The 20,778-nt window shown below is 41.9% G+C and overlaps 1 protein-coding gene across 1 annotated transcript; it reads left to right on the top strand.

Annotated features, from left to right (window-relative positions):
* The first annotated feature begins 1,984 nt into the window (after positions 1-1,984).
* LOC121317979 (nuclear pore complex protein Nup107-like) lies at positions 1,985-20,044 on the top strand. The gene is given in 30 exon segments (XM_041254094.1): positions 1,985-2,086; positions 2,850-2,935; positions 4,479-4,574; positions 5,115-5,221; positions 5,366-5,447; positions 5,996-6,099; positions 6,405-6,475; positions 6,477-6,512; positions 7,305-7,353; positions 7,626-7,697; positions 8,368-8,456; positions 8,650-8,728; positions 9,159-9,272; positions 9,641-9,731; positions 10,372-10,448; positions 10,881-10,940; positions 11,909-12,054; positions 12,301-12,349; positions 12,690-12,759; positions 13,149-13,267; positions 13,677-13,715; positions 13,896-14,046; positions 14,735-14,841; positions 16,579-16,609; positions 16,612-16,680; positions 17,458-17,618; positions 18,459-18,584; positions 18,961-19,074; positions 19,401-19,568; positions 19,799-20,044. Coding segments are annotated over 25 exon segments (2,289 nt in total). The 5' UTR covers positions 1,985-2,086; positions 2,850-2,935; positions 4,479-4,574; positions 5,115-5,221; positions 5,366-5,447; positions 5,996-6,006; the 3' UTR covers positions 19,907-20,044.
* The last annotated feature ends 734 nt before the right edge of the window (positions 20,045-20,778 follow it).

The raw sequence follows: 20,778 nt of genomic DNA, 5'->3' as shown, positions 1-20,778 counted from the left end.
TACAAAATTTGAACAATTCCTCGTTTCTATCTGGCAGCCCACATTCTTATTTCCACTTTGATATTATTGTCAGATATCCCTCTCTCGTGGCTAATAAACCTGTCTTAAAGTACTGTAAGTCCAATACATTTCCTTGGAGAATAGAGAAGTGAGATAGAGCACTTCTTGAAAGTGGAGCAGCTATAACAAAAAAAGACAGAGGGAAGCTTGGATGCTTTTTTTAAACATGGAAATCTCTCGTAGATCACTTTGCTGTATAAAACACATCATCTATTATATATTTCCCTGTTGCTAATGTATATATATACAGTGCATAACTGTTTGGATTTGGTTTAGCATAATTATTGTTCCTACTGAAAAAGGGACAATTAATAACATGCATGAATCCCTTTTCTTTTTACTATAATCAGATTCAAAACCTGAAACATCATTCTATTTGGGGTATCTCTAGATGATGGTGATTTGCAATATTGCAAAAGGGCTTTTCTTCTTCTTGCAATTACTATGGTAATGAAGTGTTTATTGGGTTTTTCATGTAAAACAGATGCAGTGCTATGTTGCATTCCCAGATACACGTATTGCAGCAGGATAATTAGCTCCTGTTTGAGCATCAATCAGCATGTAAAAAGAGTCATGCATATGCATCCTGATCTATTTATACAGCCACCAGCTTTGAGATTTAACATCTGGATCCTGTCAGTAGGTGGCAGTATCTATATTACAAAAGCATACCAGGTAATTTAAAGGTATAGTGCCCTGTATAGATTAACAGCTGGTTTCACAGACCCCGATTAACACAAGTCTTGGACCACCTTACCTAAATGATCATCTGGGTGATACCAGGCATTAAAAATTATGTTTACAGGCTGTACTCATTTTAAGCATGTTAAAAATAATAACTATATAGGCCATTTGCAATGTTATGAGTATGAAAAAACAAAAACAAACAAAAAAATAATAATTTCAGAAAAATGACAAGCACATTTTTACATTTTTCTTCCTGAGCTGCAACCAAACCTGAAAATGTCCTTCATGTCCGTTAAGTGCTCTGGGTTGATGTAGGAGAATGCCTGTGTGGCTCACATACAGTGTGATATTGTAACTGCAAGCTGGTTTTCAAAGGGGAAGGGAGTGGCCGGTTTGTGGCTCTAGCTGCTAAAACTTCTTTTGGAGATATGCTACTAGAATAAGTACACCCCGAACCACTATATCTGACCCCATATTATTTAAATAAATCTTAAGACTGTAAATCATATCCCAGTGTATTGCATACAAACAAATACCAATTTAAAAAATAAGTGTCCCACTCTGCTGATAATCTGGTTACCAGCTAGAGATGGGAGCTGCAACAAATAATTACTATCCAGCCAGCCAGCCAGCCTACAAAATACCTGAAATTACTTTAAAACTCCATTGTTTAACCAGCTCCTCAGCTGTAACCAAGACTGCTGAACTAGCTCTTACCAGGGCACACCAGTGCTGGACTTTCCATAAGGGCACTGAGAAATGTAATTAGGAACACTGTGGGGTGTTTCCAGAGCAAGTGACTATAGATATTATATATAATATATATAATATATATATAGATATGGTGTAGTAAATCTATATATATATATTATATATTAATATATATATATAATGCATGGATTTTTTTCGCACTTCCTGTCTCCACCCACATCGTTATATCGTTATGAGGGCTGGAACCACGACTTTGAATCGTGAGAGGCGGCTTGCTAGTAAGTTCTTTATTTTAAGGAATCGTTCCTTATTCGAAGAGCATGAAGCCAAAAACCATGCGTGTTTCGTATATGCATGTATTTTATAACCGCTAGATGGCGCTCTCCACCTGGCCAAGACTGCGAACAGCGCATACCCTCTTCACCGGTGATTTGTTTGTTTCAGCTGCAGCTCTTCAGTGAAATGCCTTAGAGTTGAACTTCGATATCATCGATCGGTCTTTCTATTCTGGTTCTTAGAGCGGCGCCTCTAATCGACTGTGTCTGAGGTGGATAGGAGTGGTCTAGCCGAGCGGGAATAGGATAGTGAACCTGTGCTGAAGATCTGAAAGCACAGTAAACATGGAGCGGTAAGACACTCGAACGGGTTTTTGTTGTTATTATAAAAGTTGCTGTGCGTTTGGGTTTATTTGCTGTGTTACCAGAGAAGGGGTTTGGCTAGTTGTCTTTTCTCGGAGACATGTGGTTTTGATATTTGGGTCAGTGCAGTTTAGAGGCCCCCATGCATATATGCACGGTGAAATTCTCTCTACTGTACTATACTGTACTGTATAGCTTAGGCAGTAGCATTGTATGTAGAGTACAGAGTCTACTGCCAATAAGAAGCCCCGAAAGACTGCTGCTAGGCCCGTTGCTGAAGAAAAGCCATGTATGCTTTATTAACATTGTTTAGAGAAAGAGTATGCGGTAGTTGTATTAAGAATTTGATTTGTGCGTCAACTAAAAGCAGTGAAATCAGATTCCCTTTGCACGTTAAGACCTTACAATTGTTGGTAGTAACATTTGTCTTAAATAATTATTTCAGTGTAAAAACGTATGTGTACTCTACATCGGTTATATAATGCAATTCCATAAACGTCCGTTCTGCACACACAATCGTTTTTCAGTTTGTAGTACAGCCTTATGCTATACTTGTTTAAGAAATGATACTAGCTGCTCTGTATTGTGGGTATTGGTTTATATTGAATAGTACAGATCGTGCTGCACAAGACAAATACTTAATATAACTGTCCATTCACTGAAACAGCTGGCAGCAGTCTTAATGGGTTGCTGTCTCCTGTTTGTATTTCACAGGTGTGATGAGTTGCTATGTCTCCTGTTTGTATTTCACAGGTGTGATGAGTTGCTGTCTCCTGTTGTTCGGGACACAGAGGTCACTAGAGCAGCCCGAAGAAGAAGTTCCAACAAGAAGGTCTTCTGTATCCTTTACTGGGTCTGGAAATCTGAAGCTGTAGGCAAATCACACACACACACTGTTGGAAAACATGGATTGAGAATTGGTTAGCAGTTTGCTACGCATGTGGACTGGCAGAGCTATACTGGTGTTCTTTTCTGAAAAGAGACTAATATTGCAGATAGCAGACTGTTTGCTTCAAATTGCATGTACTGCTAACAATTGATAGAGCCCTTGCGTCTACAAGCTTCTTGCCCAGCATTGACTGCAAGCTAACAAGATAACAATGCTGTGGACCAGAAGGGGCCAGGCTGTAAGACTTTTGGAATGCAAAGCATAAGGGGCTAAAAGGCTCCCAGGGACTGCCGTTGGACCCAAAGGTTTTCAGGGAGAATAAGAGATACCACTACACTCAAAGGGTCTCAGGCAAAACGGAGAAATATGAACAAGGAAGATGACAAAAACTAGATGTATGGACCTTTTGGGGTGGAGGTTGTCACACAAGAATACACACACAGACATACACACTAAATTAAATACATATAGTATGTGGTAACAGAATAATGTATCTTTGGTATTAGTTAAATGTCAGAGAAAGAGGAGGTGGACCATCTATACAGAAGGGTATTTAATGTCATGCAAAAATTGTAAGAACGAGTATTCTGTTTGTCCTGTAGCTGGGACCAGACTCCCTGTATATTTCAATAAACCTGGCAACTGACTGAAGAAAAGGACTCTGTGCATTTTCTTGAATCTACTTGCTCACCATCCTTTTTTTTAAAGTTACATCACACACACACACGCACACACCAGGGATGGAAGTAAGACCCCATTGCATAGCAGTTTGATCCATTCCTGGTTTTACTATGCATTTTAATAAGACACACCTGAGCTTGTTAGCTATACACTGCGGCTAATGAAACTCATAGTAAAACCTAGAGTTGGTGAAACAGGCTATGCAATAGGAGCCTTATTTCCATCCCTACACACTAAATTCTCAGCTTCTCTACAGTTTCTTCCCTTTCTTGGCACTAAAATAATCTTATTGTTAAAAACTAATAATGAAAAAAACATAACTGGCGATTGCTGTTTGTGTTCCACACATCTTGTCGGTTGTTTTCCCACAGGTTCTGAAACTGACGGCCATACAGGCACTGAGCTTTGATTGCCCAAGTTATCTAGAGCTGAGACAATGCAGGGATGGAAATAAGTCCTATTGCACAGCAGTTTGATCCATTCCTGGTTTTACTATGTGTTTAATCACACACCTGAACTTGTTATCGCTACAATTTGGCTAATCAAGCTCATAGTGAAACCGCTATGCAATAGGAGTCGTATTTCCATCCCTGCAACGTATTCAAACAAACGCTGCAATAGTTTGCAAAAAGTTTGCCAGCAATATTGAACCTAACTTGTTTTAAAAATGTAATATTTCTCTACTGTAAAACAAAGATCTCATTCTATGGTGATGGTCATGTGGTGGGGGAATAAAGCACCCAGCTCATTCCTGTCGACATAGTAGTTACTCTGCGTCGAGACCTTGTTGTATTTCTTGACTCCCGGTCCAGTTCCCTCCTCGCCAGGTGAAGTCTCAGGTGCATCCACAACCCCTGCCAGGCTGCAGCTACTGAACCGAACTCCAGGGTCACTGCTCAAACACTCCTGTATGTACAGCCATTCAAACTGACAGCAAACACAATGCAAGTGGATACACTTCCAAATGCAACATGTACAGAAGTTACACCACAGGGACCTCGTACTGCTATTCACAGCATGCACACATTTCTGGGGATGCGAAGATGGAATTCTAGACAATAGCGACATGTGCTTGAAGTTATTTTCTCGATTTGTAATGATTTTTGTTGCAAGTACATTCTGTGATAGACATGTACATACAGTGCAAGTAGTTAATGTGCTTTGACATGTATCCAAAGCTCTCATTCAAATGCATGCTTATAAATATAAAAAAGCCACTTAATGAGCAATATTGTATTGTATTTACACTGTGAAATGTGCTTTGGTTCATGTACTGGAAGCAGCAGTTGTTATAAATGTCTAAATATTTCAATAACAAAAGGGGCTCCTGCTGCACTGTTTCCAGTGTAGATTCAAGTTTTATTTAATAGCAATTCAGTTAATGGTTTTCCCAGTGAATTTAACTGGTTCTATTCAAACTGACCGTCTCTGCTGGTTCTCTCTCGCAGTTACCCCTCATAATAAGAGGCACCCTGATGTATCGGCTATTCTGGCAACGGGAGGGAAGTCTCCTCGATACTCTCAGACACCAGCTCGCCTTGGAAACCTGTCTACGGTACGCAGGACTGATATCAGCAGTATTAACAGCAGCACTCTCATCAGGAGTGCAGTCTTTGAGGGAATGTTCAACACTGTAAGCACGCCAGTCTGCGCGGAGGGACCCAGTCTCATTCACGTTATAAAAATGATCTGTTACCAGGTTTGCTGAGGTGAAATGAACAGCACATATTCCATGCAGTCACTGGCAGTAATGGGATTGCATTAGAGGCGTGTCTGAATTGGTAAGATGACTTACTTGTGTTAAAATCCTTTGGATAAATCTGTAGAGGATTATTTATTATTTACCCCGGGGAGGCTGGTGAGTCTTCCTTCCACATGCTTCCTTGTTGCGTTTGCTTTATTTACACCCCTGTTTTATATGGCAGCAGTGTTCCAAATGCAGGAGTACAGTATGAGCCAATAATAACCTGTGTTGTGCAAAAGAAACCTACCACAGAGTGTGTAGTGCTTAAGCAGGGATGGAAATAACACTCCTGTTAGCCCCAGTCTGTAGGTTACAAGCACAGGTGTGTCTTATGAAATTCCTATTAAAACTAGGAATGGATCAAACTGCTCTGCAGTGGGAGTCATATTTCTGTCCCTGCTGCGTTTGCGTGCATATGTCATGGTTTCCAGTATATCTACAGTAGGTCATTGCTTCATCCACTGTAATGAAACTTGCTGAGGATGTTTAGCACAGGTTGCCTTTAAGTCTGTTTTTCTGAATTGAATACCAGCGGCAGTATTGAATGACTCATTTGTTCCTCTGCTTTTTTTCTGTCCATTTCAGCTTCCTTCAGCATGTTTCCTGAATTCTTACAGTCCTATCTGAGGCATTCCTCCAGTGCCATCTTTGATCTGCTAGAAGAGTACGAGACCATCTGTGAAGAACAGGTACAGAGACAGGCCCGTCGGGGATTACTGTGTGAGCGTCTGTCGAAGGTCAAGACAATCAGAACCATAAATACAAGAACATCAAAAAATAGATCCTTATGATAATTGGATCACCAGTGTTAGAACCAATCAACCACTAGGGGGCAGAGTTTTGCAGGGGGGCAGGTTACACTGGTCTCCCAGCTGTACTTGGAGTTAGTGTGGTGTTGGGTAGACCGGTCAGTTCGTAACTGAGGCTCTACTGTGCCAAGTTTCTCTTTTCAAGGCATTTTGTAAGACTGTCTTTTAACAATGGGTTTGTTTAGGTGGGCATGCTGAAGAAGATCATTACGAGAGCGACGCCAGGGCAACAGAAATTCTCTCAAACCGCCAGCATGTGTGGTGACATGGAGGCTGCTAGCTTCATTGTACAGGTCTGTTTATCTACTGAGACATGACATGAATGAACAACACATAAAAACTATGCAAAATGAACATTCTACTGCATTGTCAATCTTCAGGTTTAAATCTCATTTCGGAGAGAAAACATTTTGTTTTCTTCTGCATTGGATGACTCAGATTTGTCAGGTGTTCATGATATTCTTATCTGTTCACTAAGGTGCTGTGCTGAGTTCACCTTGAGCTGAAATGGTTAGTTAGTGTTTACAACAGATGCATTACTTTGCTGTGAATTTTTCAACATTTTTGATATTTATGTTCACACAGCCTAGCGGGTGAAACCGAACGTATTTTATAAATTAATACCAGCCTTCGTCAGGACAGACATCTCCTCCTGTCCCTCTCTGAAACCTGTCTGTGTCCAAATTAATAACAGCCTTTGTCAGGACAGACTTATCCAAACTTCTGTATCCAAACCCGCACAACAAAGCTGGTGAATATATCAGTGTTGGGAACGAGGGGGGGGGGGTTGTGAATAATGTTGGATTTCATACTCCTGCTGGTTTACCAGGATGTGTGAACAAAAAATATCAAAACATTTGGGATTTTTATTCAATAAAATATAACTGATACACAGGACACTGGTAATGTTATGCATTTGTTGTAAACAATGCAGGGTGATATGTAAATCTTTGATATCTAATAAGCCTAGTGGAGATAGTTTACTGTAATATAACTCTCAATGTATGTGTATTTAAGGACATGTACATTTATTACTTTAAACAAGCCTGCGTTGAATTACATTAGGCTCCTGATTTCTCTTCCAGGGACAGAGTCCAGTCTGCTCTCGAAGATGATGTAATGATTGATGCTGCTGTAAGTCAACCCCAAAGGCTTTCATTGCAACTCTTGCTTATACTTGCCTGGGCATGTCAGCTGTCCATCTCCTCACAAGGGAATCAACAGCCAATGAAGGAAGAAATGAATGTATGCGTACAGAACATGTAGCAGCATAGTGAAGTGTCTGTGTAGGGTGTCGCTGAACCTGGGATACTGTTAACCTAAGAGAAGATTATTAGGAAGTGCTTTTCTTATGTTTGAATTATTGTTATTGTTTATTGATGTGTTGAATTTGGTTTTGGTTTTAGGCACCAAGTGAGAGTGAAAAGGTGATTGTGGATAATCTGTTTCAAAGAGACTCTCTGGTTCGTCAGAGCCAGGTAGTGATTGTATTGAATGTAACGGTATACTGTATGCGTGTGTAGTATTAGTGGTGAAGGCAATCCCAAACAACAGCAGAGCAGAGGCAGCAGTCTAAATAAAGCTACAGGTCAATATAAGAAAACGTTTCCAATACCCTGCTAAAATAAAATGAGCTCTACATCAGGAAAATCATCAAATTATAAAAATGAAAGTGCATACATTACTGTCCTGCCAGCGCCACCTGTCTGTCACTCTTTGACAGTGCATGCATTACTATCCTGCCAGCACCACCTGTCTGTCACTCTGTGACAGTGCATGCATTACTATCCTGCCAGCACCACCAGTCTGTCACTCTCTGAGAGTGATTGAATGCAACAGGTGGAACTCGTGACCAGAAGGAACACTGTCTTTTTATTTTATACAGAAGCGAATCGTGATTAGCTTTGACAAATAATGATTAGCTTTGCCACATAAATAATGATTAGCTTTGACACAAATCATGATTAGCTTTGACACATAAATCAGAACGCAGCGCTTTGGTTCCTTTTTGCAAGTGACAATAAATCCCTGTTTGAAGAAGTATGGCTGTCTGTTCACTCCTACCCACACTGCCAGGGCGATGTAGGAGGGCTGGCTTGCTTCAATTTCATTTATTAATTTTTTATTTATTTATTTATTTATTTGCAGATTGTGGTAGACTGGCTGGAAACCATCGCCAAAGATGAAGTAGGGGATTTTTCTGATAACATCGAGTTCTATGCCAAATCGGTTTATTGGTAAGTAACATTGCTACAGTTGCTTACACAAAATGCTGTTCAGCAGCTTTGAATGAACTGCAAGTCCTGTACAGTCTCTGTGCACCCTGGGTTTCAGATACTAAATCAGTCATTGCAACCCTCCTGCATGTTTTATTGCAGGGAGAATACACTGCACACTCATTGCAACTGTCCTGTGTGTGTTTTATTGCAGGGAGAATACACTGCACACCCTGAAGCAGAGAAGAACCCCGTCGCACGCAGGGTTCAGCCGCCCACTGGTCACTGAACTGGTATCAATTCAGAAGGCTTCTACTTCATTGTGCCCTTTCCTAGATTCAATTGAAAGGCTTGACACTAATGTTTTTAATGTTCAAAATACAGATGTTACACCATATCCATTCTGAACTATACATGTAGCAAACTGATTTTATATATATATATGTTCACTGTTCTCCTTATCTTTGTGCTGACAGTCTTGTGTAACCTGCCATTTGTTCCTGAGTTTTTCATGGGCATAATTACATGGTTCCAGCCTCACTTTGTAAAATAAATAAAATCAAGTAGTGAAGAGCATAAAAGCTTCTTAAGCCCACCAATGAGGACCAGAGAGAATGCTGTTGCAAATAAGAGATGAGAACATTTGAACAAGTCTGCTCCAGTGTGGGAATAGCCCTGCATGCTCCCTCCAGTAGATACAGACTGAGCTGTGTTTGTATGCAGGACCCCGATGCTCCGGTCAGGCAGAAGCTGCCCCTGGCTGATCTGGACAGGGAGGACGATATCAGGATGCTCAAATACCTCTTCACCCTCATCCGAGCCGGCATGACAGAGGAGGTGAGTGCAGCTCTCAGCATCAATTCACTGACTGTTTGTAGATTTGTAAGCTGTTTGTAAGCCGTCAGGACTTGAATGCACTAAGCCTGATCAGTGGGACTTTCTGTGGGAAGTCTATGTTAAAAATTACTAGGAATTGTGCAAGTACTGGGTTTTATCATTTTTTTTTTTTTTTGCCTTGGTGAATGAGGTCAGACCTGGTTTGAATAACTGTCAAATTGATTATTATTTAGTTTGCTTATACACTGTTCGAATTCCTTTTGAAGCAGAGCTTCTGCAATGTTCAGTATTCTTTAAGGGGTTAGCATTGATGTGGCTTCAATAGATGGAGCAGTCGCAGCTGTCTGACACATTTGCTCTCTTTGAAGGCTCAGCGTCTTTGCAAGCGCTGTGGTCAAGCTTGGAGAGCAGCGACACTGGAGGGGTGGAAGCTACACCATGACCCCAACATCAGCGGAGGTGAATATAGACAACGTGAATTGAAACACTGTTTAGAAATTGAAATTCGTGATTGTACAAAGGCTTGGATTTTCTGTTGCTGCTAATTTATTTATTAAATTTTTTGTGTTGTAGTTCACTATTTCAGCGATAGAGTTCTTGAATTATTAAACAGTGTTAGCGTGTGATGCATGATCTTGCTGACAAGATTTCTTGTTTTAAAAGGCGAGGGTCTATAAAATGAGAATGCGCATGGAAACTGTTCTGTAATTCACCCTGATGGCAGTTATATTAAAGGTGAAACTACCATAGTAAATATTATATTTTTTGCCGTCACTTGTAGGTGAGAGACTCGTCTTTTAGACCCTAGTCCTTTAACCCCTGAAGTTACAAGGAATTGAGCAGTGTTCAAACTGTTTCTAATTAAAATGCATTTGAGAGAGACTCAAGCATCACAAGGAGGAGACTGTGTCAGTGTGGATGAGCAGATCCAACCTGTCAGTGAATTGTAAACCGGGTTTCATGCACCTTGTTACAAAAGTAAGGAAGTTAGAATAATTTTTATTTGTGGGACACGTATGTCCCTTGTGCCTTTTAAAATGTTCAACAAAATGAGTAGGGTGTAAGGAGTGTAAGGCCTGCTGTTTGCATCTCATTGCAGGGGTGGAGCTGCAGCCTGTGGAGGGGAACCCACATCACTGTATTTGGAAAACCTGTTGTTGGAGGATGGCGGGGGATGTGAGAGACACTGGGTCATATTTTCAAAGCGTTTACTTGAATCTTTAAACTCCTATTTTTTTTTAACAAAAAAAAATGTTAATGTTACTGAATGAGAAGCAAACAACTTGCCAGTGCTCGGGAGACCTTGTCTTATATTACCCAGTCGTTTTGGATCTGGCTTTGTCGTATTATTATTATTATTCTGTTATTTTTCTCCATTCCAAAAAAATAGGAATTAATTCAAGTGGAGTAAATGCTTTGGAAGTAGAACCCTTTTATTTGGTCTTGTTCAGAGAATCACAGTGTTAAAAACAGTCTAATCTAGTAGATTGTACAGTTTTAAAGATGGTTTTAAAACATAAATGTTGTATGTATTATCTTGCACCTAAACTGTGGTGATGAGCATTGTTTAAAAAGCATTTCTGTGTTTAATATGTGTTCATATTGCAGGAGCAGTTCAGCAGGTATGAACGAGCCATCTACGCAGCCCTCAGCGGAAATCTTAAACAGGTACTAGTGACAGATCGCAATTCTGTTATTCATTTTATTTCATGTCCTAGTTGGGCATATTGATCATTTCAGTGATGTAGCCCTTGCTAACACATCGGGGGTGGAAATAAGACACCCATTGCATAGCAGTTTGACCCATTGCATGTTGTACTACGAGCCTGATTAGCCCCAGTGAATAGGTAACAAGCTCACGTGCATCTGATTAACCCTTAGCGGTCCATTTATTCAGCGCTTGTCAGGCCCAGTTTATTTTCACACTCTGTTTAATTTTTATTTTTTCAGAGTAAAACAGGTTTAAAAGGCATTGAATCGCAAAAGGACACTCAGTACTGGATCTCCAGCCAAGCCCCACCCCTTGTTCGCTGTATTTTGAGAGGATTTATACCGATAAATCCTCTCCTGATCACTTGTTTTATCACCAAACTCCTCAATAATGCGATCCAAGTCAATATTTTATTACTGTAACATCTCAAAAAGCTCTGCAAATGTCTGTGGTATTCTTTGAACACTGAATGCAGAAGCTTCCTTTGTTTGTGTCCGTGTTATCTCTGTGGTACACGGGGCTATCAGATACACCCTTTTTATTTATTTATTTATTTATTGGCTCCTCGCAGTCTAACTTGGCCATTGAAAGGTTTTCTCTGCTTTTTCCGGAGAAAAAACGACTAGAGACCTGTGCTTTACGTCTTTTTGATGATGTCGGACAGAGGGAGCTGGTTCTCACAGGGCAGGTGTTTAGCAGAGCAGAGGGAGCTGGTTCTCACAGGGCAGGTGTTTAGCAGAGCAGAGGGAGCTGGTTCTCACAGGGCAGGTGTTTAGCAGAGCAGAGGGAGCTAGTTCTCACAGGGCAGGTGTTTCATTTAGCAGAGCAGAGGGAGCTGGTTCTCACAGGGCAGGTGTTTAGCAGAGCAGAGGGAGCTGGTTCTTATAGGGCAGGTGTTTGAATGTTCTCTCTTGCTCCGGGACAGCTGCTCCCAGTGTGTGACTCGTGGGAGGACACGGTGTGGGCGTATTTCCGGGTACTGGTGGACACGCTGGTGGAGCAGGAGATCTGCTCCTCGGGAACCGCGCTGCATCAGCTGGAGGAGCTGCCCCGAGAGTACCTGGAAGCAAAGTGAGTGAGTGAGTGAGCCGCAGGGCACAACTAACAGCCATCCTTTTGTTTTCTATAATTAAAGTCATGCATTCTTTTATATATTTTTTTTTTTATTAGTTTTATTTCCTTAGCTAAGACTTCCTATTGACAGTATAGCTTTGCAAAATGTTCAGTCAGTCAGTTGTGTGTGTGTGTGTGTGTTTAAGAGATTACTTCCAACAAGGACCGTTGAATAACTAGTCCTGCTTCTGTTTTTTTTTTTAGCTGGACACTGGAAAGGGTATTTGAAGAAATACAAGCAACAGAGAAAAAGGTACTAGCAAGCTACAATATCAAGACAAGAGTAAAATAAATCCACAGTATATATAGTTTAAGTTTGTTTGCCGCAAATATAACTTAATGTATGTTTTTTTGTATTGGAGGTAAAGCTAATGTTATCCTTAATGTGCAGACTTACTAAATTCCTAATTTGTTAGTGTCTGATTGGAATAAACTATGATCATTGCAGAAAAAACAACCTGTGCTAAGGTCCGTCCCCCCCCCCCCCCCCCCCCCCCCCCCCCCGAAAAAAAAAACTGTTGTAAATGGTATCATCTGACTTCTGACTGAGATAACTGACATTGATCTGCAGTTTAACATCCTGTTTTATTAAGAGGGTACTGGAGGAAACAAAGGAGCATTACCACGTCATTCAAAAATTCATCATCCTGGGAGATCTCGATGGTAAGGAAAGGTGTTTGTTGCCAGGATATATATTTAGCATTTAGGTAATCGTTTATTTATTACTTCATATGCCAGGAAAGGAAGAAAGAAAACAAGACGTGGTGGTTATTGTTTTGTTAATAGGGGAGCTGCATACCAATATGTCTGTAAGGGGAGGCGATATGACCCGACACAAGAGCCAAGAAGTGCTGTCTTTGCATCCCAGCACTGAACCTGCCTTGCACTGTGTCCTGGTGCTCCATCCTATTGAAGAAACATTTCAAATGGGATGTTGCATTTTAGCTGTGAAATCATACAGTAGAGTTTCCGGACGTGTTCGCCATGGTAGATTAGTTTTACCAGCTTTTCTCATTCTCTGTCATTGTGTGTTTTTGTTTGTTGTGCTTCAGGTTTGATGGAGGAATTCAGTGACTGGCTGTCCCATGGAAAGCCTGCCCTCCCTTCTCACCTGCTGCGCTTCATGACTCACCTGATCCTGTTCTTCCGCATTCTGGGGGTGCAGATCAAGGTGGGCGGAGCGTGCATGTTAGGTCCTTCTGATGCAGATCAAGGTGGGCAGAGCGTGCATGTTAGGTCCTTCTGATGCAGACCAAGGTGGGCGGAGCATGCATGTTAGGTCCTTCTGATGCAGACCAAGGTGGGCGGAGCGTGCATGTTAGGTCCTTCTGATGCAGACCAAGGTGGGCGGAGCATGCATGTTAGGTCCTTCTGATGCAGACCAAGGTGGGCGGAGCATGCATGTTAGGTCCTTCTGATGCAGATCAAGGTGGGCAGAGCGTGCACGTTAGGTCCTTCTGATGCAGACCAAGGTGGGCGGAGCGTGCATGTTAGGTCCTTCTGATGCAGCTCAAGGTGGGCGGAGCGTGCATGTTAGAAAATTCTGAATAAACATAATTTTAATTGTGTTTCTTTTACAGGAGGGGGTTTGTGTGGACGTTCTGGAGACCTATATCCAGGTATCTTCTTTGGAAATACATTCCTGTGTTTAAACACAGTTTCAGATTGTCTTATTCATGGGTCCTGGTTCAAAGTGTTCCATGGCAGTAAATTGCCTGTAAGGACAGGGATCGGTCATTATGCCATGGTACCATCACCCCTGTGCTGTACCAATAGATTATCTTTTTTTTTTCCTCTAGGTTTTGGTAAACAAGAAGCACACAGACCTGATTGCATTTTATGTGAGCCACTTGCCTGCGGACATGGCAATTGCTCAGTACTCTGAGTTTCTGGAGTGCGTCACAGAGACCAATCAGCGGAAACACTGTCTGGAACTGGCCAAGGAAGCAGGTAAGAAACCGCCTCAAAACAACCTCTGAGGGTTTCAATTAGAGCATGATCGCAGCTTTACACAGGGGCGAAATATCAACACTGCTGTTTTTTTATTATCATTTGTTTTTTAGTGATGATAATACCAAGTACCGTATTCTATCGAATTTAAGACGCAGCCCAAATTTCCCATCCTCAATTTCAGGAAAAAATAAAACCTCAAATAGATGCATTTAATTAGATACAAGACATAAGATCAATTTATACAAAGGAACACTTGTCTATTAGGCATATTGGTAAAGCATATTGTATATTGGTAAATGAACATGCCTGTAACAACAGCAAATCTCCTAGTCCTCATCATCTGAGTTGGGAGAGTCCTCTTTATTACTTCACATCTCCCAGACAATGAGTCCTGCTTCTTTGAAAATGGCTGCCTGTATGTCATGGATGATTCATGATCAGACAGTAACTTTTTTTTGTTCGTCTTTTCTCTGGCAGTCAGTCACTTTCCTGTTTGTGTACTCGTTGGCGATTTCTAATGCATGCATCACTATACTCAAATTTAAGATGCAGGACATGTTTGAGAAGAATAAAAAGTATGTCATAAATTCAACACATCGAATTATTATGTAAAGTTTAGTACCACAGGTGGCTGAAGTACAGTAAGTTTAGCCAATATGTTTTGTTTGCTTGTTCCCATGTACAGGTCTAGATGTTGCTTCAGTAACAAAAACAGTGGTGGAGAATATCCGCAAGAGAGATGCAGACGACTTTTCTCATCATGACCTGGCTCTGGATAGCGGCACCTCCGAGGTACGGTACGAGGGGATCGTCACTGGATATGTATATTACACAGGGTGTTCAGTACAAGACCTGCTGGGATCTGTGCTAGATATGTATATTACACAAGGTGTTCAATGCAAGACCTGCTGGGATCTGCGCTAGATATGTATATTACACAGGGTGTTCAATGCAAGACCTGCTGGGATCTTCACTAGATATGTATATTACACAGGGTGTTCAATGCAAGACCTCCTGGGATCTTCACTAGATATGTATATTACACAGGGTGTTCAATGCAAGACCTCCTGGGATCTTCACTAGATATGTATATTACACAGGGTGTTCAATGCAAGACCTGCTGGGATCTTCACTAGATATGCATATTACACAGGGTGTTCAATGCAAGACCTGCTGGGATCTTTGCTAGATATGTATATTACACAAGGTGTTCAATGCAAGACCTGCTGGGATCTTTGCTAGATATGTATATTACACAAGGTGTTCAATGCAAGACCTGCTGGGATCTGCGCTAGATATGTATATTACACAGGGTGTTCAATGCAAGACCTGCTGGGATCTTCACTAGATATGCATATTACACAGGGTGTTCAATGCAAGACCTGCTGGGATCTGTGCTAGATATGTATATTACACAGGGTGTTCAATGCAAGACCTCCTGGGATCTTCACTAGATATGTATATTACACAGGGTGTTCAATGCAAGACCTGCTGGGATCTGTGCTAGATATGTATATTACACAGGGTGTTCAATGCAAGACCTGCTGGGATCTGTGCTAGATATGTATATTACACAGGGTGTTCAATGCAAGACCTCCTGGGATCTTCACTAGATATGTATATTACACAGGGTGTTCAATGCAAGACCTGCTGGGATCTGTGCTAGATATGTATATTACACAGGGTGTTCAATGCAAGACCTGCTGGGATCTTCACTAGATATGCATATTACACAGGGTGTTCAATGCAAGACCTGCTGGGATCTTTGCTAGATATGTATATTACACAGGGTGTTCAATGCAAGACCTCCTGGGATCTTCACTAGATATGTATATTACACAGGGTGTTCAATGCAAGACCTGCTGGGATCTGTGCTAGATATGTATTACACAGGGTGTTCAATGCAAGACCTGCTGGGATCTTCACTAGATATGTATATTACACAGGGTGTTCAATGCAAGACCTGCTGGGATCTGTGCTAGATATGTGTATTACACAGGGTGTTCAATGCAAGACCTCCTGGGATGTTCTCTGGTTTCGCAGACCCCAAATTAGCAGCGGTTCTGGACTTCCTAATGTAATGTTCCCCCGCAGTAGGAAAGATGGTCTGGACTAGTGCTCTTCGGGGTCTATGAAACCAGCCCAAACGATCCACAATACCTGCTGCAAAGTTGATGATTTACTCCAGACCCTTGAGAAAGGGCAGGCAGTGGTTGAGAGAGCTCTGTATATCTGTGTGGTGGTTTTGTTTATCCCAGACCCTTGAGAAAGGACAGGCAGTGGTTGAGAGAGCTCTGTAGATCTGTGTGGTGGTGGTGTTTACTCCAGACCCTTGAGAAAGGGCAGGCAGTGGTTGAGAGAGCTCTGTAGATCTGTGTGGTGGTGATGTTTACCCCAGATCCTTGAGAAAGGGCAGGCAGTGGTTGAGAGAGCTCTGTAGATCTGTGTGGTGGTGGTGTTTACCCCAGACCCTTGAGAAAGGGCAGGCAGTGGTTGAGAGAGCTCTGTAAATCTGTGCGTTGTTTCCAGGAGGACCTTCGGAAGATCGATGTGATTGACTGGCTGTGTTCGACCCCTCCCAGAGGGCGGAGGCGCTGAAGCAGAGCAACGGCATCATGAGGAAGTTCTTGGGTGAGTTCTGATTGAGACTTGGACTCCGGAGTGTGGCTGAGGGGCAGGGGAGTCTGGCTGTCTCCACTTTTCACTACTAAAATGTTACATAAACTGCCCACATCATATTGACTCAAAATTACCAAGCAATAATCGCAGGCACAAATACAGAAATATACCATGTAATTCATTTTTTCATACAAATGGGGTCACCAGAAAGGGATGAAAATAAGAGAATAATGATTGCTCAGTGTAAAACAAAACAATGAAGTGTGAATGATTAAGCTTGGAAAGGTGTGTAATTGAACTGGAATTGATCAATTATATGGGATAACTGCAATTCCATGGGTGTACCAAGGTTCAGCTACAATTACATTGTAACTGCAATTAATTACAAATTACACAATACAATTACATTGTAACTGCAATTACAAATTACACAATTACATTGTAACTGCAATTACAAATTACACAATTACAAATATAAATGACCTCGGGTCTTCTAAAATGTAATTTGTATCTGTGGTTATTTTATACTATTCATTTATTTGTGCTTGTAAAACCACTAAAAACATTTCTGAATGCTGTGGTTGTGTTTTGTAATTATAAGTCAAGGATCGGACAGACTGATGTAAAACATTACTGACGTGTGATAAGTACAGCTCCACTTGAGCTGGAGGGTCCCGGTGGCGAGTCCAGGTGTGAAAGGTCCGTGTTCCCTAAGGGAATTGCACTGGGTAAACAGAGTGGTAGTCTTTCAAAGACACTTATTTATCTGCTGTATTCTTCCTCTTAAAGGTTCTAAGAAGCATGAAGCAGCCAAGGAGGTCTTTGCCAAGATCCCCGGCGACTCCATGCGAGAAATTTACAAGCAGTGGGAGGCGCAAGGAATGGACATCCCTCTGCCTGCTGAGGACCAGAATGCCATTCGAGAGCACCTGTGCATCCGAGCCTACCTGGCGAGCAGCTTGTGTCTGAGGACTTCATTACCTGCAGCAGGGAGAGAGTGCAGGAGTTCACACAAACACTGTTTAAAATGCAGAAGAACACAAGAAAATGTACCAATAAGGTAATTGGGCCGTTAGTGCTCCTAGTAACTGGTTGATCTCAAAACTTTGTCAAGTCAGGTCTCAAAGGACCGCAATAATTCAGCAGCAGCAACTTGGCTAGGTGACCCATTGCATACCCTCAGCACTCTCTGTCAAAAAAGTTTCTCCTACCTTATGTCTTCAGCTTAAACAGTTGAGATGAAACATACAATGGCACAAGTTATTGAGTGTGTTATATAGTGGGGTTTTGCATAGATCATTATAGGGAGGCACTCTGTCTGTCTGAGTCCTGTGTGTCAGAGTTGTTTATTTAGATCTATAGAAGTGCTTGTACAATAATGCTGACACTTTCTTTTGCTCAGCTTGCAGAGAGTACTTCTTGCTTATGTTCCTGGATGTCACTCTTTCATTTCTCCATGTCTGGTGTATGCAGGTCATTCGATTTACTTTGCCATGATATTATTACTGGCTCTTGAACACTGTATTTACAGACATGGGGATGGATGGTTGTCACTGTCATGCTTCTTTATCGGTGGACTGTGTGTTTCTGTATTATGAGTGATGTTCGGTGACCGGTGTGGGAGTCCTGATTGACTCTGTTCATGTCCTGATTGACTCTGTTCATGTCCTGATTGACTCTGTTCATGTCCTGATTGACTCTGTTCATGTCCTGATTGACTCTGTTCATGTCCTGATTGATTCTGTTCATGTCCTGATTGATTCTGTTCATGTCCTGTGTTGTCGCTCCAGGAGGCCCATGAAGCTTTCAATGAGTGGTTCAAGCACATTAACAGCCCTCCCCAGAAGCCCACCCTCTCCTCCCAGGCCAAGTTTACAGAGACTGTGGAGCACGAGATGAAGGAGAAGGAATACAAGGTCAGTGCATTTTCTCTGCACAGCGAGAATTGCAGTTCTGTACTTTAAAATTATGTGGTATATGAGTTTAAAAATCAAGGCTTCCCTTCCTCTTGCCACGGCCATATGTTTTAAGTGCTCAATTGACACAGTATTATCTGGAAATGTGTCTGTCTATCCATAGCCAGCAGCTCACTAACATCCGCGGTCACCTCCTGGGTCCAAAGAGGTGAGCAACTTGGCCTTCAGTCCTTCTGAGCTGTTGTGGGGAGCTGCAGTGGGGAACATAATTGGACATTGTAAAAAAAAAAAAAAAAATGTTTTTTAAATAAGTGACTGCACATTCAGTGATTGAATTCTAGTGTTGTTGTTGTGTTTTGCGGGAAAATCTCCACAGCTGGACTGTAGGAACTGGAAAGGCCGTTTGGAAGCGCTGACGGACGACGTCCGAAATCGGATCTACAACGTGCTGCTGTTTGTGGACGGAGGCTGGATGGTGGATGTTAGAGAGGTGAGGCTGCCTGGCCGGACCTGTCTGGAGGGTGTATCCACACATGGTGGTGTACTGTACAGTACATACACACATGGCTGGTTTGGGTAGTGTATTTCAAAACAGGGTGCAGTTTGGTTTGTGTGAAAGCGTATTGCATTTGAATGCTCCAAACAAACCCGATTTAGTCCGGACAGAGACTGTTTTACAACAGCTTAAATGATCACATCTTTTGATAAGGTCATCACTAAGGGTTGCACACTCTGTGCTGCAGCCAATCGCATTGGGCTCGTTTGGTGTTGAGCCGCTGCAGGAAGGTGACGGTTTCTTTCCTGTGTTGTGTGCAGGACGCGGAGGAGGACCCTGAGCGCTCCCGTCAGATGACCCTGCTGCGGAGGCTGTGTCTGCCCATGGTGGCTTTCCTGCTGCACAGCGTCCTGCACAGCACTGAGCAGCACCAGGAGTGTCTCCGGCTCGCCGACATCATCTCCTCCGAGCAGCAGAAGCTCTACCAGGTAAATACAAGGCGTTTCCAGACACACAGGTTAAGCAGGAGCCGTAACGTATGCCCCCCTGCTGACAAGGTGCTTTGCATTGGAAAACCCAGCAGCACTATACAAAGAGAACTTTCTATCAAAAGCATAAACCACCTGCTGCCCATTTGCAGTTGAGTGCTGTACTGTATGCTCACAAACACACTGACATAGAAATTCAACGCATGCTGCTGCTGCTGCTTCCTCCCCAGGTGTTTTCAAAGGAAGAGCTGAGGAAGTTTCTGCGGAAGCTGAGGGAATCTTCACTCCAGCTGCTGGATAAAGACCTGGATCCACTGGGATATGAAATCCAGTCTTAATTTAGTTTAGTTTTTTTTTTCTTTAATTTTGTTTTTGTACTGCATATCAGATGACAATGTAAAGCCATCTGTCAAAACTAATTTTGTGTTTAATAAAGGCTCGTCATTGGGAGAAAAAAAACAAACAACTCTGTGTGGTTGTCTTTATCCAGCCCTGTTTCATGTATCCCAGTGAAGCAGATTTTCTTAAAGATATTGAAAAAAATATTTAAAAAAAATACAAAAAAAACATTACCATAGCTATGAGGAGCCCTTAGCACTGGACCGTTCTCCTTTATCATTTTGATATTGATATTTTGTTTAGTTTTCCTTCCACCAACCAATAAACTCACTTCCTGTGCAGCAGGGAATAGGGCTCTGCCTGGCTCTGCTGGATTCCTAATATTTGCCGGACTGGAAGTACAGTTACAGTGTGGTGGCAGGATAAACCCATTTAGCAAAGTGTTAAGAGACCTGTACGAATGTGGGTTGTGCTACGAGAGATAAATACAGAAACAACGCAGGAGGCCCTCCTTCCCCTGCAGCTCTGGCATTGGAGTGCTGAAGCTAAAGAAACAGTCCATGCTTGTTACAGCTATAGGGTTTCCAGTGAAATGTGGTATCGGTATTACAGGAATAGATTTTAAAGGGGTGAAAGAATAATTTGATTTGCATTGATATTTTTTAACATTATTATTTTAATTCTGAAAATATTGTACATTTTTGTTCAAGTACCAAAACTACGACGTGAGCATTCCATCAGGGATGAAGCTCTATCATGTGTTAAAAAGCCTATGACTGACGATGCAGTATGGTGGGCTTTGCTTATACAATACCAGAACACACTTGGAGCTGTATCCTGAAGAACAAACAGTATCTGAAAGGTTCTTTAG

The sequence above is a fragment of the Polyodon spathula genome, chromosome 7 (assembly GCF_017654505.1).
Source record: "Polyodon spathula isolate WHYD16114869_AA chromosome 7, ASM1765450v1, whole genome shotgun sequence".
NCBI classification, from domain to species: Eukaryota; Metazoa; Chordata; class Actinopteri; order Acipenseriformes; family Polyodontidae; genus Polyodon; species Polyodon spathula.
The sequence above is the reverse complement of the archived record's forward strand: the minus strand, read 5'-3'. Positions and strand labels throughout refer to the sequence as shown.